Source organism: Gastrolobium bilobum, unplaced genomic scaffold (genome assembly GCF_033153095.1).
Source record: "Gastrolobium bilobum isolate Gb01-03AN ecotype WA unplaced genomic scaffold, APGP_CSIRO_Gbil_v1 utg5155, whole genome shotgun sequence".
NCBI lineage: Eukaryota > Viridiplantae > Streptophyta > Magnoliopsida > Fabales > Fabaceae > Gastrolobium > Gastrolobium bilobum.
The window spans coordinates 523,774-537,835 of record NW_026899054.1 but is presented as its reverse complement, the minus strand read 5'-3'; the positions used below and the strand labels follow the sequence as shown (position 1 = coordinate 537,835).

Sequence of the window (14,062 nt, the reverse complement as noted above, 5' to 3'; positions counted from 1 at the left end):
AGTAAGGCTTCCACTGATGTCAATTTTATAATGTAAAGTTTTGTAGATATCAAGGAATAAAGAGCACCCTACATCATATCCCTTTAATTGCTTATCTTGTCTTGACCTCGATTTCCTAAAAAATAAAATAAAGTAATCACCCAAGTGCAATAACATATAGGTAATTTAAAACACTCATTCATAGTGGCATCAGTTGGTGTTCCTGTTTAATTACTTCATGTTCAAAAAGCTAAAACCGTAGTTAAATTAGCATATGAGACAAGTTTTGTTTTTTAGTTCATATATACTCTCAAATTATTCCAACATTAAGATTTAGAAGTATAATGCAATTTCACAATTACCCTAAAATACAATATTACATGCTTTAAAATAATACATCATAATTTGTTAATGAAGTTTTAAATCTAGCAGGGTGACAAGCAATATCTATTGATCACTGGGTCGAAAAAAAGATCTCAAATCTTTTAAGAAGAAAAGAAAAAAGGAAAGAAAAAGACTAGGGCATCAACATGGGGGCATTGACAACAACCACAGCATATATTTGTAACATCATAAATTCCAACAGATGATAATAAGGTTTTTAAAGATATAAACATATGGCTCCAAATAAAGGAGAGGGGCTTGAAAAGTTGAAACATATGGCTCTTCTCTCTCTTAGGAATTTGATAGTCTAACTTTTTTTTTTTTTTTTTGAAATATTCCAATCGCTTCATTGCTTCGCAACTAATCTGATTCGGGGCGGGTTCAGGATTAAGGCTTTAAACCCCTCCCAAAAGTGATACTGGAAAGATTTGAATACATGCTCTCACCCCCACATGCTTAGCTCCCATGCGCCAACTGAGCTACCACCATTTGATATATTCTAACTTTTTTGAATGCAACATTTTTGTATCAGTGCGCCATTTTATGTATGGGGTCACTTGTCTTTCTTCATGTTACTTTTCACCTGTCAGATTCAGTGATAAGGTGATATAGTGTTGAGAGTGCGTCCTTTTCAAATTGATGAGAAATAGCGTCGCTATAAGTTAAGCACAACTTGTTCAATGTTATGACTTATGAACGGTGGTGGCCACCCATGAATACCAAAACTAGTAAGTTAGGATCGTTCATTTTTGCACTTTTTTTGTTTAAATTAGGATCTTTCGTATCTTCTCCTCTGCCATCATACATTGCAATTTTTTATAAGACAACAAGTTAGTTATGTTTTATTTCATTATTTTTAAAATTTTCTCTCCAAAACTTCGTTTTAAATAGAAATTATAAGTATATTTTAGTTCTTTAAATTGTGGAAGTTATCCAATAAGGTAAGGTGGAGATAACTCAGCAACTTATATTTGGATCACTGAGGGGTTTGTTACGGTACTAGCCAAGGAGAATGAGTAGCAGGCTGAAGCAATTGAACTTGAGTATAGTTATCAGTATCTTATGACATATGATACGATTCATACGATACGATTCACAAGTCTAGCGGTATATATTTTGGAATGTATTAAAAATAGATTTGTATCAAACGATATGATACGTGTATCGTACGATACGAAACTTAAATCAAAATTTATAATTTTGAATATAAAAAAGAAATAAAAATTTGATTTGCAATTTAAATAAAAAAATTATTATCAATAAGAAAAAATAAAGATTTAATTTATAATTTAAACTCAAAAAATAATTTGAAAAATCTGTATTAATAAAGAAAATAATTAAATAAATATTCCAAATCTTTTCAATCTATAAGGAAGATAAAGGCATCATCATACAAGAATAAGATAATGTCAACAGGCTTGATAAATGAAATGATATTGGCAACAAGAATAATAAAGTAAAAGGACCTCTGATTGTTGAACAAGAAATGAGAGATGAGTTAAATAACTATCCTAATGAAGAGGATGATAGATTAGTTATGTCACTAATAGATGATGATAGCGATATTAGTAAAAATATTAGTTTTTAATGATTGATTAGTATGAGAATAAATGGTTTGCTCTTTAGTTACTTATGTATTTTGCTTATTGGATCCTTTTTGCAATTTGAATTTATATGATATTAATTATTTTTTTAAATTATTTTTTATTATATATTTTATCTTACGATTCAATACGATACATGATACAAAAAATTCGTCAAACGATTCACGATACATATTGCAATTTAACAACCTTGGCTGGAGCAACAACAAATGGTCATCACATTAGTCCAAAGACAAGATGGTCCAAAAGAAATAAAACTAAGCCCAAGTGGATGAGAGATTATTTGTTAAATAGTTGAGAGTGGAGTGTGCAAAGAGTGGTAGGGAATGTGTGGTGCTCAGTGTATTTTGTTATGAATGGTGGTTTTGTTTTTCTTTACACATTTTTAGTTTTGCAATTCTGTTGGTTGTGTAGGTTGCTGTTGCGAAATCGACAAGTACACCGTTCGTTTCAAGTAATAAAGTGATAAGTAGAGTATCGTTCTCACGAGGATTAATGCATCAAGTACTAGTTTAACTATTCCTCTTAAGTTGGAACATAAAATTGGTTTGGTTTGTGAAAGTAATTGAGTGTTTATAATTTAAAAACAGAATTTAAAATAAAATAATATTTAAAAACAGAAAATTAAAAACAATTAATTTCCAACGCATGCAAGAAAGATCAAGAACGTAAGAAAATATTGATAGAAATTTGTAAAAAGGATGTAGCCAGGATGCACTTCACCTCTGATGCTCCCTTATATTCCTATATTGTATTTTGTAATTAATTAATTGGTTTGCTTAGACAATTCATTATTTCCCTATAAAATAGTTGAACCCTAATGTCTTAGTGATTTCAACCCTTTAACCCAATTAGAATTCTAATGTCTTAGTAATTCCTCTTGAATCAAGCATTAAACAAATGAATCATGAGTCTGCAATCTATGTAAGCCTATGTCTAGATCATACACAAACTGTTATTCTACCCTTGTCCAGATTAAAACCCCAATATGTCTATTGTGAATTCTAACCTTCAAAGCCCTATAATTTAGAGTGATCAGTTTTAAACAGGATATGAAAAAGTAACACAGGTAGAATAGAACAAACAAACTAATTAAATTATAAGAACAATATAGAAAATATAAAGGATTCACATCGGGTCCGTGATCCTAACTACAAAAACAAACTAGCCACACATAGCTGGCTTAAATAAATTAAAGAAATAAAAAGTATTCATCAAAACAATAAAGAAAATGAAGAAGAAGAAGAAGAAGAATCAATGGTCTTTGTTCTTCAACTTCGTCAAAATCCTGATCTCCAGCGTGAGCCTCCAAGAATTCTCTCCAGCCAAAGATTGTTTGTCTCTGAGGTCTGAGTATCTATTTATAGAGTTTGTGACCTTGTGTAGAAATCTTGATCAAATTTTCATCATATCTCTTGGTCCAATCTCCCTCTGATATAGTTTGATATAAGCTTGAAAAATCACCACGTGCCTCTCGTGCTACTAGCGTGAATCCCACACTAATAGCGTGGGAGTATTGTTCTTGATACAGGAGCTTGGTGCTACTATCGTGGATCCCACGCTAATATCGTGGGAGTTTTGTTCATATTTTTGGAAGTTCACGCAACTAGCGTGGTTCCCATGCTGTGAGCGTGGGTTGCCAGAAAGTCTGGCGCAAGTAGCGTGAGTTTCAAGCTGTGAGTGTGGATGTCTCGGGATGAAATTTAATTCTGGCGCTACTAGCGTGAGTTCCACGCTAGTAGCGTGGGGCTTCATCTTGGAAACTTCCACTTGGGCTTCTTTTTGTCCTATTTTCCTACAAAATCAAAAGGAAATCAGTTGCGTGATCTCTGATTGAGATTTATCAAATTATCAGTTATTCTAGCTCTTTTTATCCAGGATTGATCAAGATTCTTTCTCTTTTTGGCTTAGATTTATACATATGCTGGAGGCATATCAGTTACCTTGTATAAAGACCCATTTTGCTGCTTTTGAGAAAAAGGCAAGAAAGTTTATCAATATCATTTGGTATAGGAGGCCACCTCCCTTCGAAGAGAGGTCGTTTTCTCTATTACTTTTGTTTTTTGTCACCCATTTATATCAATTGGTGCTTTCATTAAAAATCTCACCTCTAGGACGACTACTTCCATCAATGACACTCACCAGTAATTGTTTCCTCATATTTAAGGGTGTAAATGGGCCATATTATGCCACGTTTTGGCTTTGATAGCTTAAGTCTATCTAAAATATTTAGAGCCTATGCTGGACTATTAAAGACTTGATTTATAGGTATGACCTGACCTATTATAAAAAATTAAAAAACCTAACATAGCCTGTAATGTGGAACCAATGCACTCTATGTAAAGAATATGAAGATTCAATAATTTTGATGATAACAAACAAGCATGGAAAGAAAGCTTCAAAGTGCAACAATCAAAAAGAAGTTTAAAGAAAATCAAGACTCAAGCTTCAAGAGAAGACTCTAAGTCCAAGCAACCTCAAAGTAATATATCTTAGGACTTAGGACTATTTGAAAAGAAAATTGATTTCTTACGTGAACACAATGGCGGACCTACATTGGTTTTATGGTCTGCACTTGCAGACATAAAATTAAGGAGGAATTTTTTTTTTACATAGTGTGTTTGATTCAAATCAAGTAAAAAAAAAAATTAAAAGGAAAAAGATAAAGAGTGGAGGAGAATTACAGGGGATTTTTCATGTTTCTTTATGAAATAAAATTGGTCAATTTTGGATCAAATAGACATCGACAAAGGTGGATTTTTTATCGATTAACCCCCACAATTATACTATATTTTATAAATATCTTTTTGTGGTGCTTATTTATTTTTTATTTATCATTATCGATTATCTTCTTAAAATTTTGGTTGATTCATCAAAGCTTTATTTTTGAAGTGGAAGCAAAAATTGAATCATGATTATGATCTTTAAAAAAAAATCGAAGGTGGCACCTTCAAACCCCCGCCTTGTGTGCAGACATAAAAAAATATTTCTGGGTTCGCCATTGCATGAACAAAGCTCAAAGCTTTTTTCAAATAGATGCATTAAATCATCCTTTGACATTTAAATTCATTCCTAGCATGAAAATCTATTTTTAAATGTTTATCAAATGATTAAAAGGATTTGAAACTAACTTAGATAATGAGAAAAATCATTTTGGGGCAAAATCCAACCTTTAAGAGGTTGGTAATCGATTACCCAAGCAATGGTAACCGATTACCCTTCATGATAATCGATTACCAAAGCAATGATAATCGCCCACTGTGCAGAAGGCAAAAATAACTGCTATAAAATGGTTAGTTTGCAAAAATAAGTGGACAAACTCCCCTGGGGCCCTCTATAAATAGAGATCAATGTTCCTTTGATTGGACACTTCTTCATGATCATTATTCTTCATTTAAATCATATTACTTGTTTTATTCTTGTCTTCTTGATCATAAATTCTCTTTGAGCTTTATTCTTGTTAGAGTGTCAACGCCCATAGTTTTTCAACTTATATAATCTATACTTTGAGAGTACTTAGCCATTGTTAAACACCTCCATTTGATTTCTTGAATAGTTAGTGGAGTGAACCCTTTACACTTGAGAGGTCAGCAAATTCCTAAGAAAATTTGGAGAGAAAAATTGTAAGGTATCAAGTGTCCGAAGTCTTGAAAGGTTGTAGTGGTTTCTCAAGCTTGATAGCTAGTGAAAAGTTTGATTAAGCGACTTCAGTCTGGACGTAGGTCGTGGTGGTGGTGACCGAAGGATAAATCTAGTTTGCAATTTCTCTAAACCTTAAACTCTTTACTTTAGTATTGAAATTGCATTTTTTAGATTGTGTCTATCTATTTGCTTGCTTATTTTATTGATCACACACTTGCTCTCACACTTAGATTTTTTCTTATTAAATCCTTTTATTGAATAAACACTAATTAAAATATCAAAGAAGGCACTTTGCGAAAAGATTTTGTAAAACTCAATTCACACATCTCTTGAATATTGAAGTCACTTGTGCAACAAGTAAGGCCTACGAGGTTGCTAACTAAAGTTTATAGGTCCAAATCAAACTAAAATATAAAATTTACAATTTCTTATTCACAAAGATCACATAAATAATATTTTCATTAACAACACATGAAATAATGTTCACAAAGATCACATGAAAATTTCATGTGTATATGCATATAACTTGCACTTTCTTTATTAATTTTATTTAATATTATATTTTAAAATTTAAATAAATATTTTTTATTTATTAAAATAACATCAATTCTATTACTTTAAAAATTAGTGTTACAAATTATGATAGGGTTTTAGTTATGTCAAGTAACAGAAAAATTAGGTTCTTTCCTGCTCTCACATGGATAAACGAGCTGCACTCTTTTTTTTCTGTTTTTTTCTCTTTCCTGGTGGGTCCCACTTTAAATGAGTGTGCAGGAATAAAAGTTTGTTTTCTTGTTACTTGATACTAATGAATCCCATTATGATATCAGAATATGCCTTTAAGTGAACAATATATATTATAAATATATTATATTATTAAAAAGTTAAAATGCAAGCATGCAGACTTTTAGGTTAAGTTTTTTAAAGTGAGTCTAAGTCCTAATTTTTTAAATGAATTTTTCAAAAATCCTAATCATGCTCTATTTAAAGCCTAAGATAGTTCAGTTGAATGGGAGCCTCACACTCCTTAAGAAAGCATGTATTAGAAAGTTTAGGTTGTGTAGGTTGCCTTGTATAAAGACCCTTTTTGCTGTATTTGAGAAATAGACAAGAAAGCTTATTAGAACCATTAGATATACCCTCAAAGAGAGGCCATTTTCTCCTTTACTTCTGTTTCCTTTCACCCATTTATATCAGGGTTCGAGATTTTAGTACAGAAGTAAAATTTTGTAATCCATGCTTGACTTTCATATAAACTTTCATATACTCTGTCATGGTATTAGAGTAATTAGTTATTCCGGCATCATTTTTGATGTAGTGACCTTGAAATAGTAATTTACAAAGTCTTGAAAAATAATAATTAAAATATCAGTCGCTAAGTCATTTTCAAAGTAATAATTGATATGAAAATATTATGTACTAATGCCATAAAATTTCAAATGTCAAGGCGAAAAAGAGAGAGTAAAGATTCCCATCCGGGTAGTTTATAATTCACTGCGTGGACTTATTGGGGTTATATTTATATGACAGGATGAATACACAGGTATTTACTATAATGATTATAGTAATATGTGGCGCGAGTTTATAGTGGGAATACTTACCGTTTTGGTTTTCATTTTCAATCAGCCTATTGCTTGTTATTAATATATTATATCTCATATTAATTATACATAATATCTGTATTTGTCATGACTAAGAAAAGAATGTAGCTCTGAATAAGAAGCTGACAAATTGTCTTTTGGTAATGGATTAAAAAATTTAAATCCCAAAATAATGTTATTTTAAGTTATCGAAAATCATTTTATCTCTTAAGGACAAATTATATTTGCAAAAATTTTATTACAAATTACACTATATTTGATCGGTCATATTTTAATTAAGAGTGTATGACCGTCAGACTTAGTGTAATTTGTAAAAAGAATTTGTAAAAGATTCATTCCCCTATCTCTTATGGCATAAAAAAACATTTTTTCATTAAATTATATTATATAAATACTAAAAATTGATAAAGTATAACTACTTTAAATTCATTTATACAATTCATTTTCAAGATATGAGTAGTTTTGAGTTGAAGATTCAAACCGTGCTACTTAGACAATTTGTCAAAGTTTACACTACCATTTAAGCCTGAAAACTTTTATTCATATTTATAATAGGATTAATGTAATGCATCTGATATTATCAACGATACTACTAACAACTAATTAATGTTACTATCAACAATACTACTAATCAATTTCACCGTTAAATTGATTATATTGATCTAACGGTTATATTTATTTCCATATTTGTATAGTTATGATTCCTCATAATTAACGGTTTCACATTAAATATGAGGAATCATAATATACAAATATAAAAATAAATATTACCGTTTGATCAACATAACCAATCTAACGGTGAAATTGATTGTTAATATCATTGGTAGTAACACTAATTGATTGTTACAATATCCTACAAAAAAAAATACAATGACTCTTCTGACCCAGAAGTCACAGATTCAACCTATGATTTCGGGAGTTAGATGAGTCAACGTATAAATAGTGTCTAATTACTAATCTGAACTCTTAGAAAGAGAGAAGAAGTGGCCCCAAAGAATTAACTCTGAGTGGAGCAAAATTTTAAAACACTAATTATAGGAGAGGAAATTATATAGTACATATAAAAAATGTGTGTGGAGCTCATTTGAAAAAAAAAAAATGAGTTTCGCACCTTTTTTTTTTTTATGTATGTTTATTATCTTTTGTAACTTGAAAAACCCAAATCACATTTATAATAAAACTTATTTTACGCGGATATCATTACGCAGTGACGGTATGTTTGGATAGGAATTAGCAGGTAGATAAGTACTGATAAAAAAATTATTTTTAAATTAACAAATTATTTACTATTCGCAAGAATATGAAAAACAATTGAAATATAGTATAGTAAGTTAATATTATTTTTAATTTTTTTAAAAGTTCTTAAACTGAAAATATTTATTCAAAATTAAATTTATTCCCCCTTTCATTTTCTAAAATCTTTTAAGTCCAAAGTCTGAAGTGCTTGATGTTAGAATATTATTTTCTTAATAAGAAGGAGATGTGAATGTTGAGATCCGTAATGTCCAGAGTCTAGTTAAAATATATGGAAGTATTGAGTAATCAGTGTGCGGATATTTTAAGAAAATTCAATGGTAAGATTAAAAAAAAGAATTAATAGATAAGAATGTTAAGATTTAAAAATATATTTAAATAAAAAAATAAAAAATGACATTACAAATATATCCATCTTCGAGAAAGTGAATTTAAATTAATATAGGTTTTTAAAAATAATTGTTGTCGTAAGTTAACCTGTCCCCTTTCAAATAAGAGCTTAACGAAGAAAAAAATAATAACGAAGAAAGAATTTCAGTGTAGCGAAAAAAAGAAGAAAAAAAAATAAAGGGGGATAAAGGAGAGTGAGGGAACATTCGGTTTAGATTCCATATTTATCCTCTGAAGCCCTTCGTACTTAGTAGAAAACAGCGAATGATATGAGCGTGACAGGTTTAATTAAAACTATTAATTAACTGCGAAAACTAAAATGCATGCACCGCATTAGAGTGATTAGATTTTTTATTAATAAGCCTTGCAATGGAGAGCGAACCTTTGACTTCACACTAACATTTATAAATTTTATTTTTTATTTTAATTGTTAATTTTTGTCCATTTAACAGTTATAATTTAAAAAGTTATATTAATTAATTAATTATTAATTATATTAATCATTAATTTTCGTCTATCAATAACTGAAATAAAGAGTAAGAAATAAAAATCTTAGTCTGAAATAGAAAAAAAAAAAATCTCCCCTTGCCATACAAAGTAAGCAAAATTTATCTTTTTTTTTTGTACATAAATTTATCTTTAATTACTTAGAAACAATCTTATAAAGGACTAAACTATAGTTTGAATCGGGAAAACTTTCAAATCAATTCATTAATTTGACTGGTTAAATTGATAATTAAATGGGGTCCAATTTTGATTTTTATAATATTACTTAGATTTTTATAATATTACTTAGATTTTCAGATTTTGAAATGTCATTTGGGTCGGTGAGTGAGGGTGAGTTTCGGATTCCAAACGCACATTTAAATTTGGTTAAAGCACCTCAACAAGGAACGTTATCCACAAATATCAATCTTTTCACGTGTGAGCGACACGTGCCCCTCTCTATGGCACCTTTCACGTTCCACAACCCACCACTCTCTTCAATTTCAACCATTTCGGTTAATTAACTTTTCTTTTACACGTTTAATTTTTTTTTATTTACAAAAAGCATATAAAATTTAATTTCATAAATAATTATGGAATATTGTATAGTTATGGAAAATGAAGAGAGGGGAAGACATGAAACGCATGATTCGGTGACACGAACTTCGTGGTGAGTTTTTTTTTTTTGCCACGTGTCAGAATTTAAGGAGCACGAATGAATAATAATTGATTGAAATGAAGGCAAAGCTGAAGTTTCGGTGTTTAATTGGAGGGTCGCCAAGTGGGCAGAACAGAGAGGCGGGTGAGTTTATCAAAGCCCGATCCCAAATTGAAATTGGTGACGGTTTGAGAGAGAAAGAAACAATAACCCAAAAACCATATCCTAATTCCATGCTATGCAATTTGCATACCGGTTAGGTTAGTTACCATTCTCACTCTTCACAAACTTCAAAGTCAGAGAGAGAGAGAGGTTTTGGTAATGGAGAATGAAGCACAAAGTGGTGGCAAAGATGAGGTGTTATCGGTGGAGCTTTCAGCTCCTCCTTCTTGGAAGAAACTGGTCTTTTTTTTTTCTCTCTCTCTTCCTCTAATATTATTGTTATTATTACTTCATATTTCAAGTTAGTTAAATAATTGTTTCCAATTTCCTAGGTTTTCATTGTTACCGTTATTATATTTTTTGTTAATTTGTTATGTTTGTTACCTTGGCTTGATTTCTCACTTTCCTTGCTTCAATTCTGTTACTAACGCCATTCTCCCTTTTCGTTTTTTTTTTTCTCCTAGTTTAAATGTTTGAGAATTTGGTGCTAATTTTTGTTTCTAGGGTTTGTACTTTGTACTAATATCATTATTATCATAATAAAGAGCTCAGTTCCTAGCAAAATTTGTCTACTTCAGTTTGTTTAATTTATTTATTTATTAATTTTTTTTATACCTGTGTGTCCCCTGTGAGAATGTAAAAGTATTCTGGACAATTTTCCTGGAAAATACTAGAATATTATGGTATGGGCATCACACGTAGTAACTAGAAGACAAAGGTTGTTTGTATAGCTCCATTTCATGTATTTGACGTTGCTTTTATCTTTATTGTCTTTTTACAAGAAACATGTGTTGTTCTTTACTTACCAGTGTCATGGCTTCGAGTATTTCGGCGTGTTATGTGATTCTGAAAATACTAGAATGTTATGGGCGCATTAAACACTTTGTGAACTATGTTTAGTGATTTGTTGATGATCAGTTGCTTTCTGATTTTGTTTTATTATATATTATTATACAAAGATTTACTTCATGTAGTTGGTTACTGAAACCAATCAATAACAAGATTATAGTGCAGTTTTGAGCTGTATATATGATGTATGAAATTGACAACATTTACTTGATTGCTTGTAATCAAGGTTTTTGAATCACAATTCGAATTGTGAATATCCAAGTTAATTTTCGAATCGTAAATTGTAATTCGGAGAGAATCTTAAGATTGAGAGACATAATAAAAAATAGCTTATGATATGATATATAATAAACAATGTAATGGTTTTAAAGTAGGAACTAGAAATTGGCTAAGTAACTTAATCATAAGTCATAATTGAATTGCATACAGTGAGTTCATGAAGCTTATCTTTCAAAAGATAGAACGATAGTAGAGTAATGATAATAGCCAAATGCGTTGCATATAGAGTGAGCGAGTGACTGTATGAAGCCTCTCTTTCAATAGAATGAAAACTATAACATCCCGGGCGCTGACGAGGACGGGGAGTGATGGTCGGTGCGAAAGGGCATGGACAAGGAGCGGCTCCTGACAGGCTTCCAGTGGGAGTTACATGAATGAATCGAATCGACACCCGAAAGAGAGGGATTCCAAAGAATGTGCATGTATGAGACTGCACATTTTGAGATAACTTATAAGAATTAATTGGTACTACATATACTTACAAGATGCATCTACTTTTGGGTAGCCTAGAACGGAAGAACTTCATAGTTAAGCGTGCTTAACTTGCAGTAATTCTGGGATGGGTGACCTCCTGGGAAGTTTTCTCAGGAAGTGTGCGAGTGAGGAAAACACACACTGAAAAGTCTCGTGTTAGTATGTGAGAATAGTCATTAATTCTTGAATCGGCCGGATTTTACAAAAACAAAGCAATGAAATACCCAAATAGGGTGTGGATAAAATGAGTGTAAGAAGCCCCAATTTCAAAAGAATAAAAACATGGCAGTGGAATAATCAAGTAGGGCGCATTCAATAATGTTCCTTTTTGATTTTACAACTTAAGCTTATTTGACTTTTCAATTTCTTTTATGAGAATTGATGAAAGAAAAAAAGGATCTAGTTGAATCATGTGATTCATGTCGGTGATGAATCACACATATTAATGTATGTATTGTATAATTCTAAGTGATTTCCTATTCATTACATGATAGGGATCGTTGGCTACAGGTAATAGGAATGATGCAATTCCTATTACTATGCTTGTAATTGTATGTTGTATAGTAATTGTTTTGTAATGCATTTTTAGTTTCACTCTGCAGTTCTTCCCTAAGAAAGTAGGAACACCAAGGAAAAGTGAGATCATGTTCATTGCTCCAACTGGGGAAGAGATCAGTTCCAGAAAACAATTGGAGCAGTACCTAAAGGCACATCCTGGGAATCCTGCAATATCAGAGTTTGATTGGGGAACTGGTGAGACCCCTAGGCGATCAGCTAGGATTAGTGAGAAAGTCAAATCATCTCCACCAGCAGAGAGTGAGCCTCCAAAGAAACGGAGTCGAAAATCATCAGGTTCAAAGAAGGATAACAAAGAAACTGAACCTGCTTCAGAGGAAGGCAATGCAAAATCTGCTGTTGAAGAAACTAAGGCTGATCCCAATGACACTGATAATAATAATAATAACAATAATAATAATGAATCAAAGGGTGATGCAGAGGAAATTAAGAATAGTACTAATGTGGAAGGGGAAAATGTGACTGCTGAAAAGCCTCCTCAAGGGGAAGAAGCAGCAGAATCAGGGGACAAAATTGCTGTGGAAGGTTTGAATGATGTGGTCACTGAAAAAAAACCCCATGGGGAGGCTCCAGTAGTATCAGAAAATGAAAATGGTAATGTTGAAAATAAGCAGGATGAATCAGGTACTCTGATTCTTGAGGCAAATGGTGGAGCTGAGAAGGTGAATCCCTATGATGAAGAGATGAATGCTGAGAAAGGAATCCCTGTAAGTGATGGAAAAAACACCATTCAAGCTGAGGAGCAAGTCAAGAAAATGGTTGACAATGGACAAGTTATTTGGAGCTGTGCTCAATGAAGTATATTCATCATCTTCTGTAGTGTATCCTGCTGAAATGTACTTTACTAATTACCTAGTGTCCTTAACTGTTGTAATGTTGTTCAAGTTGCTTTAGTAATTTAGTTATTTGGGACCCCCTGGATGACTTTCGTGTTGTATTCTGTCTAAGGTATGGTTGTATTTAGGAAATTAAATGCGTATCCCTGGTAGATTGGATCTTTAGACTTTCCATAGTGCAGTTCTGTATGTAGATTGTCACACATTTGTCTTAGGAATTAAATTTTATTTTGCCCGGATCTCTTGACCTATCTTTGAATTCTCTTTTTATTATGAAAAAGAGAGTAAATGCGGGATTTTATTTATTTTTTTCGTCGTTTTCTTGTTAGGACAAAAGATTTTGTTTTAAGGTTGCGTCCAATATCCTGTATTTGTCAGTTTATATTTGACGCATAATACGTCAAGTTATCATCTTTTAACTATCCTTTGAATTTTTGTATCAATACAAATGGAGTTGAGTAAATTAACATTTTAGTCATTGAATTTTTGTATCAATACAAACGGAGTCGAGTAAATTAACATATTAGTCATTGAATTTTATCACCGTCTTAAAATCAATCCCTGAACTTAAAAACTCATCGTGGTTTTAAAATTTCTATTAACTTTAAAATTTCATGTAGGGATTCTTGATCTTGATATTTATCATATGCGTTAGTCCCAAGTGTTAGTGTGGCACAATTTGAAATAATGGAAATGCTTGACTAGAGGAGGCAATTTTTAACACGATTCGCTGACACGGACATGACACGGTAGTATTCGAGCCAATCTATTTTTAAATTTTTTTCGTGTTCATTTTAGCAAAAATTGACCCAAAATAATTTGTGATATCGCATGTCAATTCACAAATTCAAAATTGACGAACATTAATCATTTTATAAGTTATTCATG

At 31.4% G+C, this 14,062-nt stretch overlaps 1 protein-coding gene across 1 annotated transcript; it reads left to right on the top strand.

Annotated features, from left to right (window-relative positions):
- Positions 1-10,166: 10,166 nt before the first annotated feature.
- Positions 10,167-13,446, top strand: LOC133286640 (methyl-CpG-binding domain-containing protein 11-like). Its single transcript, XM_061484077.1, has 2 exons — positions 10,167-10,400; positions 12,365-13,446. The coding sequence occupies exons 1-2, from the start codon at positions 10,320-10,322 to the stop codon at positions 13,133-13,135; spliced, it is 852 nt and encodes a 283-aa protein (XP_061340061.1). The 5' UTR covers positions 10,167-10,319; the 3' UTR covers positions 13,136-13,446.
- The last annotated feature ends 616 nt before the right edge of the window (positions 13,447-14,062 follow it).

What these genes read in the sequence shown, in the direction of transcription:
- LOC133286640 (XM_061484077.1), top strand. Translation starts at nt 10,320, where the DNA reads ATGGAGAATGAAGCACAAAGTGGTGGCAAAGATGAGGTGTTATCGGTG. An exon ending in CTCCTTCTTGGAAGAAACTG is followed by an intron (nt 10,401 to 12,364) that starts GTCTTTTTTTTT and finishes TTCACTCTGCAG; the next exon opens with TTCTTCCCTAAGAAAGTAGG.